We start from the raw sequence: 8,706 nt of genomic DNA, 5'->3' as shown, positions 1-8,706 counted from the left end.
ATATCACTTTGCAGGCTGCATTATAAAGAAAATGCCTGTCTCCTAAATATCTAAATCTAAAGGCAGCTAATGTGGCTGAGATTTAAATGGTTGCTAAATGTGTGGTGCTGGAACACACATAACCAATTGTAAAGTCTAGTTTTTACATTTTTTTTTGGGTAACAATACATGGCCTCACTAACAAACAGTATCACTCCATAATATTATGCAGCAACTCCATGGTAACCGGGCCGGGTTTGGCTCAGGCCGGTGCTCCCCCAGCCACAGATCCTATGTGTGCCTCTGCATAAGTCTGGTATGCAACAATTACTCAAGCATGTAAAATGTGGAGGCTTTTTAACTACTTTCAGAGCGAGAGCCTGAAAGTGGATAGTGGCCTTTTAACTTGAATGGGAGTCTTCCCCTCTCTCTATTGAAAGTACTAACACTGATGACAACACACATGATTTTGGATTTAACTAATAAAACAATTGCTTACATGACATTGGTGTCAACATCGCTCTCATGAGGGAAAAAAGAAAAGTCCCTGATTGTTATCCGGACATCTTTATCCATCCAGATGTCGTCATTTCTACCTAAAGACAAAGGGATCAACAATGGTCGGGTGCTGGAAAAGTCTACGTTACACTTCTGCCATGCCACAAATCATGTCATGAACCACACCATCTGAAATATGCTGTGCCTGTGGAGCCCAAAGTGTTTTTGTGTTACTCAAGCAAAAGTATTAGCATCAAAGTATACTTGAAGTATCACAACTAAAAGTACTTTTGATACAAATTGGTCCATTTCTGAATAATCTTTGTAGCTTTGTATACTGCAGGGTAGATTTAGAGTTTGCTCCAGGTGTAACTAAAGTCTGATTTAAGTTGGGATGATATTTCACATCATGAATCCAAATCTGTAAAGTAACTCAAGGTACACAATAAATACAAAAGTACACAATGTACCTTTGAATTGGACTTTACACCACTGGAAATGAGTAAAAATGACACTCTGGTCCAGATGGTGGCAGTAGTGCACCTCTAAGCTGAGTTGCCAACCGCAAAAAACATCATAGAAGAAGAAGTGCAGAGTTGACAGCTCAGCTAACAGTGGCTACTGCTGCACATTTCAACATCTGTACGTGAATTAAAACTATCTGTCCTTCAGCATGTCGGCCAGAAACCCTGGGATGAATCTCGGTGAGTAGTTTATAAGACAAAAGCTAAAGTAAGCACCTGTTGAACTGAAACGTAAATAATGTTCTTTAACACATGTGGTTAGCTGTGTCTTTACCACAACTTATCCAGCTTTATGTTTGAACAATTCCTGAAACAAAAATGACTATACTATATATTGATATGGTGTCTTAATTGCAAACAGAACAGCCATAAAAGCTAATGCTAGTTAGCTTACCTCAGTGTAGCTTAATACTTTGACTTTTTGACGTTAATGAGTAACATTTCTGAGGTAACTGACCTGCTGAACATGCACATGTTAATGTGTAACTCAAACCCACTGCAAGACAGGCAACATACTGTAACATAAGACATATTGACATGCATTGTAGCACCACACTGTTGAATATTATGGGCTGCTGTGACTACAGTGTAATTGAGAACTCATGACACTCTGCTCAGCTGACCGGTTCAACCCTTCTGTACCTCAGCTTTACCTTCAGCCTGACATTGTATTACAATGAAGAAGAAGAAGATATTCTTTATTAAAGGGAAATTCAGTTTTCTATCTGTATTTACATTACTATTACACACAATTGGACATATACACATTAGTCCCAAGATACCCACATACACAAACACATGCATTTTTTTATTGAGAGATGTCCGAGTGAAGGGGCTGCCATGTTTCAGCGAACCGGGAGCATATGGGGTTTCAATGCTTTGTCTAGTACCATTACAACACAACCAGTAGGTGAACTGGAACCTCTGTCGTCCATACAATGTTTTTGATGTTTTTACTGGGACTCGAACCAGTGACCACCCAGTTTCCAAGCCAAGTCTCTACGACCGAGCTACCCCTAAAAGTTGTGCGGCCAACATGGGGCTGTTTAGATCACAATCGAGTAATAGATTTTTCTCATCTGAACATAATTCCCAACATGTTAGACTGTTATAATGCATTTTAATTATAACAAAAAGGGTCAGTAGAAAGTTCTAAGATGCCATAAATGCTGCCATTTATTTTTTATTTCTGTACTTTTATCTAATGAACTGTTTTTTTCTCTTATACATTCCCTGCTCATGGGAGTCAGACCTGGAGTGGGTGTCCAAAGTGAGAGTGAACACACAGGCTGTCCTGAAGAGAGCTCAACAAATCCAAGGACAGAAACTCCCCAAGAAGCAGTGGCAGGTACAGCTCTCCCCTCTGCTGCATCCAACACGCCCAAATCCTTTTTAAAGAAAAGAACTGGCACATATATTTTAATTTATAGCCGTAAATGTTTGTGAATAATCCTCATTCGGTCACAAAACTGCAGTAAATACACAGTGGACCTTAAACAAAACCTTCAATTACAGTACATTCGATATTGTAGTTTTTATGTACTGCATTGTAAGCTCTAAGAGTAATTCTTTTCATAAAATAATCTGACAAGAATGTGTCTTTTATTTATGCAAATTGGATGAGGGAAGTGATGAAATGTTTAGATTTATAGAAAATGAAAGTCTCTACCCTCTATCAAGACCATGGGGAAATATTTAAAACAAACCCCCATATATATATATATTACCATCTTCTCTATTTTCACACTATTTATATATATTTTTTGTGTCTACTTATTATAACAGTATTCAGATTTTTATTTATTTATTTATGGCCTTTTCATCCAACATATTTATTTTTAAAAATGGTTTAATTCCTATATATTTAGTATTGGTAAGGGTGTGGTTAAGACAATACACCCTGCACGATATACTGTATATACTTGAAATGTCTCTGACGTTGGGTGCCATTTGTATGTGTTTGTCCTGCAGGCCGCCTGGCTGCTGAAGGCTGTCACATGTATCGACCTGACGACTCTTGCTGGAGATGACACACCGTCCAACGTCCACCGGCTGTGTCTGAAGGCCATCCAGCCGGTCCGACACGACCTGCTGAAGGAGATGGACATGCACGACAAAGGTCCGCTGCCTGACACGCCATAAACACCCCAGTGTTGCATAACACCCCAGTGTTGAGTCCCTGTAGCTGGCCTCTAATAGAATAGAATAGAATCGGAGGATGGAACCCTCTTTATTAGTCACATACATGCACACAGCAGAGCACACACAGTGAAATTTGTCCTCTGCATTTAACCCATCCTAGTGCTAGGAGCAGTGGGCAGCTATTGTGCAGCTGTAAACGATGGAGGTAGATTAGTCTCAATATTTTAGACAAACCAGTTGTAAATGTATAAGTTAGTCGCGAAACACATTTACAAGCTTAAAGTTCAGATCCACAAAAGCGTTCTAGATTCACACATACCAACTGGGTTCACAAATGCCTGATCAAAACTTGTAATTGTTAGAAAGACATGCTTAAATACTTTATGTATGTATTCATCGATCTTTTGTTAATGATGTAGAATTTATTTGTATTTTTGGGGATCTGTCTTCAAATCTGAAGAAGAAGAAGAAGAATGAAGATTATGAAATTCAAGTTTTTTTTTTCAACTTGTTGGTAAAACGTGGCTTGATACTCTTAATGTAAAAAAAGTATTAGTTTTTAGTCCCTCAGGGTTCTGTGTCTGTTTCCCTGTGTTTTTTGGGTTGACTAACTGATTTACCAGCTATATGTTATAAGTAAAGACATTATACAGGTTTTTTAAAGTTTTATTTTCATAGTTGAACTCTGGCCACATGGGGACATCCCTAAAAGAAAGCCAGGCAGCTGAAGTTGTGCTGATTAGGGAAATAATTAGTCCCATCTTTTGGATTTTGAACAGTACACTCTCACCTTCCTGTTCAGCATGTCCAATTGAATTCAACCTGCAGAGGGCGACACAGACCTGTTTATCAGCATGTTTCTTATCCTTGCTCTGCTTCCTCTGTTGATGTTTCAGGAGTGACGACAGGAGCCGTGTGTGTGTATCCGTCTCGTGTGGCTGATGCTGTCAAAACACTAAAAGCAGCAAACTCCAGCCTTCCTGTTGCTTCAGGTGAATCAGCTGACCTGTAGTCTACTGCACTGAGGACATGAACTGTGTGTGTGTGTGTGTGTGTGTGTGTGTGTGTGTGTGTGTGTGTGTGTGTGTGTGTGTGTGTGTGTGTGTGTGTGAAATGATTAAGACTTGTGCTTCAATGACGGTGTGCTCTCCCTCCTCTCTCAGTGGCCACTGGTTTCCCAGCAGGACAGACGCCGCTGGAGACCCGGCTGCAGGAAGTGCGCTTGGCCGTGGCTGACGGTGCCACAGAGATCGACATCGTCATCAACAGGATGCTCGCCCTCACAGGACAGTGGGAAGGTACGCCAAGAACACATCAGAGAAAAGTCCTAGAAAGGATTAGGATGTTCTTACCTTATTAATGTGTATTACCTTAGAAATGGTAGTCAACAAAACAATACTCAGTCATGTCCTCTTACTTGTTTGTTCTGGAGCTTTGAATTACAGCATATAGTCTTTATCAACAGTTGTAGGAATTGTATAAGAACATGGACCTTGGTTGGAGATAGTTCTGAAAAGGTTTAGGTTGTAAAGAAGAATCATTTCTGCTTATCGCACTCACGGGTGCCTTTTGTTCACATGGATAAATGATGTTCACTAGTGTTTCCTCCCTCTCCCTTCAGCCATGTACGATGAGATCCGTCAGTTTCGGGAGGCCTGTGGTGACGCCCACATGAAGACCATCCTGGCTATCGGAGAGCTGGGCACCTTCACCAATGTCTACAAAGCCAGCCTGGTGTCCATGATGGCTGGTAAGTCTCGCTGCAACCTGATACACCTTTACGAGTCTCTTCAAAGAAAATATGAATTTAAAGGGATAGTTATCAAACTGTTTTCACAAACTTTTGCTTCACATTTTGTCTAATAGGCTTATTTTATTCTTTCCTTCCTGAGATAAAAAGCTTGTTCTATGTATCAAATAAGAACAGACAATGTTTCACATAACGTTTGGTGTATTCATAAAAATATTTCATGTTTGGGATTGTTATGTTGATGCACACAGTCAAAGCAATTTAATGAATGAGATACGCATTCCCCTCGTGATTTCCAGATATGTGTCTTTCCGAAAAACACAAGCATTTAAAAAAGTCACATTATCGACATCACTTTGTAACACTCGCACTTCTATTGGCTAACGCTCCAACACATTGTATTGTACATGATAGGCTAAGGGGCGGGACATCTCTGAACGGCTAACCAATCAGAGCAGCCTGGACTCTGCTTTCAGACAGAGGGTGAAAAGAGGTGCTGCAGCACAGGCAGTATGTGTAAAATAAAGAGCTTTTTGAACATTAAAGCATGGAAACATGTCACAGTAGAGGCACAATACAAATATGAACCTGTAAATGAGCACAATAGGGCCCCTTTAGTGACAGACTTGTGATTTGTGTATAAGAATCATCATCTGCTAAGCTAGCTAGCACGGTAACCGTATGAATCGCAGCCTGTCTTTACTGTCAAGACGTTCTTATAAAAGTCTTTATATACAGTCTATATTTAAAGGAAGCAGCTATGGTTATTAGAAGTAAAGGTTAGCTCAGCTGTCAACCATGATGTCCCACCCACTTTTTATAGGCATCAAATAACTTATTTACTTATTTTACATTAACAAAACTAATTAGAAAATCAACACTTCCCACACAGCTCTTCAATATCAAAAGGGCTCGATTTTCTCAGTCTCAGTACTGCTGGCTTTGCTCAAATAACCATATCTCAGCTCTATGAAAGGAAGGGGTCATCATGGGTGTGTTTTGGCGTTTTACAGGAAGTATTTCTTCTAAACACAGTGGTCTGGTTTTCATTAGGCAGTAAAGAGATTTTTAAAAGAAGTTAAGGTGTAAATCCTGCAGTCCTCCGGTTTGTGGCGCTGCTGCAAAGCTTTTCCCCTCGCCTCCTGGAGCTCTCCCTCTCTCTCCCCCACACACACACACTCACACACATGCACACAATATGCTTAACTAGCCATCACATAATAAGCCGATTACAGAACCAAATTGTCAGGGGCTCTGATAGAGATCATTATTAAAATGCATTGCTTTTGTCGCCGCACTCGCTCCTTAATCTCCCCTTGTTCCTATGAATTGCGTATGAGATTCCTGAAATTGAATGATAATTTCACCTATTAATCTCTGATGCAGGCTATTTTACTCCGCTGTTCCCCGCCAGTATCCCCCTGTCCACGCAAATGAATAGAGCTTCATTACCGCCACCCGCATTTAATAACCGTTATCCATTATCTGGTAATTAAGACTCCCCATAACGAATCTTAAGGATTATGCCAGTTTGAGGGAGAGGGGAGAGAGGCTGAAAGAAAGACCTGAGTGGAAAAATACATAGAACATGTCTTTAATGAACTGGAAAATGTTCATCTTGTTCTGCTCAGTAATGAACAGTCATTATACACCAGGGAGGCAGAAGGGATGACTTTCCTGCAGTTTGTGGGTAATCTGTTAAAGAGTGTCATTTCATCTTCTATTTTTATCAGGAAAGCTGATAAAACATAATTGGCTGTGAAGGAAGGGGAAAGGAGAAATGAAGGGTTTTATTGATGAGCGCGCAGATGCCCTCTGTGCGCCATCATCATCATCAGCAGCATATGTTCCGAGTAATGCCCTGTCCATCCTCGGTCTGCACCCTCACACCAGCTCGCCTCATTTCAATGCGGAGCCGCTGGGTCGAGACCGTAGCTGTGGGACTGTGTTGCTGTTTTAAAGTCACCATGTCACCTCTCTGTAACTGACAGGTTCGGACTTCATCAAGACGTCCACAGGAAAGGAGTCCGTCAATGCCACTTACCCTGTCGCCATAGTGATGGTGAGGGCCATCCGTGACTACTTCCTGTGTACGGGCCACAAGGTAAAGTTCCTTCTGATTTCTGTGGGTCCTTAATACTTCCTGTTATTTGGGGAGAAGGTACGCTGTAGATCAGCCTTATGCCGTCTTCTCCACTCTCTACTTTATTTGTATTATTTATTGAGTTTATATAATCGAATTAATAATAAAATAATACAATGTGTAATAATTCAAACAAAAGTGACAGAATAGAATATACCCTTAATCGTCCCACAGAGGGGAAATGAACATTCTGCATTCAACCCATCCTGATGCTGCCTTGCTCAGGGAGACCTCTGTCTTTCGGGGACTTGAATCAGTAAACTTCTGGTTCCCAGGCCAACTACCTACGGACTTGTTGTTGAGTGGTTTTATATAAGTAGCTGATATAGAAGAGATGGAGAGAGGAAACAAAAGGCAGCACAATGATAACAGACCATAAAATAAAAAAACCTCTAAAGAAACTTGGAATCCAAATTGTTGTTAGCCTTTGCCACACAACAAAGGGCCCAAACACAAAACTGCAATTAAGTCAACTTTGGTATGTTTTCATCAACCGTTAAACACAACCTCATTCTTGTCACCTCCTCATTTCTCGGAAATATAGGGTGAGTCCAGAACTGCTCTGTGTGTGTGTGGGTTCTGATTGCATTGGCCTAAATCACATCGCACGTACCCTTAAAGTTTAGACTATTCTCATGCTTCACGTGGCATGTGTGTCCTGTTGACCGAGGACTGTGTTTTCCCTCAGGTGGGCTTTAAGCCGGCGGGGGGGATCCGCACGGCTCAGGAGTCTCTGGTGTGGCTCACTCTGATCAAAGAGGAGCTGGGCAACGACTGGCTCTGTCCGCTGCTGTTCCGCCTGGGAGCCAGCAGCCTGTTGGCGGACATCGAGAGGCAGGTGGGGACTTGAAACACACACACACACGCACGCACGCACGCACGCACGCACGCGCTTCTTTTCCATCTTTAACTTTCCAGTGATTGTGTTTGTTTCTTGTTTGTTCAGATCTACCATCACGTGACGGGACAATATGCAGCCTATCATGAGCTGCCCATGGCTTGAAGTTGAAGACTTCCTGTTTTATTGACCAATTAGAACCTCAGACTCGCCACGCAAGCCTATCACTGCTTATCTGTGCAGCCTTCACCTATCCTATCATCACACACACGTTCAGTACTGTGCCTGAAGACTGGGACCAAAGTCTGGGACTCAGAACTTTTTTATTGCTCTGTATGAAGTAATACAGACTTGTGAATAAACTTTCTCACAGTATTTTGAAACAGACATAATAAACCTTATATTATTAACAGAATGTGTTTAATTTGTTTTATGTTAAGCAGGATAATCAAGCAATTTAGGTTCAAGACAATTATAACGTGTCCTTAAATTGTAACTCTGGTCCTTGCTGATATTTTACAAAATAAAAAATAACTATACATGTGATAAAATAACTCCCGGTTCATTACTTCTACCCTAACTTTCCTGTTCATTGTTGGTAAATGAGGATTCAAAGGTAATGTATCTTCCTTCACATCCATGCAGCCGCTGGTTCATGCTGCCTGTGTGATTCTCCGGATGCTCGTCAAGTCTCCGACCAGTACCAGCGATGTGTGCTGAATCTAATATGCAGGCTTCCTTTGCTCTTAATTTCATTAGCGGGAAGCTTGGCCAACTGGAGAGCGCTGGGGATTAATCAGGGGTTAAGTGAGTTTAAAAGATCTGATTGAAC

At 41.2% G+C, this 8,706-nt stretch overlaps 1 protein-coding gene across 1 annotated transcript; it reads left to right on the top strand.

Moving 5' to 3' along the window:
* Positions 1 to 1,025: 1,025 nt before the first annotated feature.
* Positions 1,026 to 8,289, top strand: dera (deoxyribose-phosphate aldolase (putative)). The gene is made up of 9 exons (XM_063905091.1): positions 1,026 to 1,181; positions 2,252 to 2,349; positions 2,973 to 3,120; positions 4,040 to 4,135; positions 4,307 to 4,441; positions 4,765 to 4,893; positions 6,885 to 6,997; positions 7,725 to 7,874; positions 7,983 to 8,289. Exons 1-9 carry the CDS (start codon positions 1,151 to 1,153, stop codon positions 8,037 to 8,039), a joined length of 957 nt encoding a protein of 318 aa, XP_063761161.1. The 5' UTR covers positions 1,026 to 1,150; the 3' UTR covers positions 8,040 to 8,289.
* Positions 8,290 to 8,706: the final 417 nt, after the last annotated feature.

The sequence above is a fragment of the Eleginops maclovinus genome, chromosome 17 (genome assembly GCF_036324505.1).
Source record: "Eleginops maclovinus isolate JMC-PN-2008 ecotype Puerto Natales chromosome 17, JC_Emac_rtc_rv5, whole genome shotgun sequence".
In the NCBI taxonomy this organism is placed as follows: domain Eukaryota; kingdom Metazoa; phylum Chordata; class Actinopteri; order Perciformes; family Eleginopidae; genus Eleginops; species Eleginops maclovinus.
This window is presented reverse-complemented; position numbering and strand designations above follow the sequence as displayed.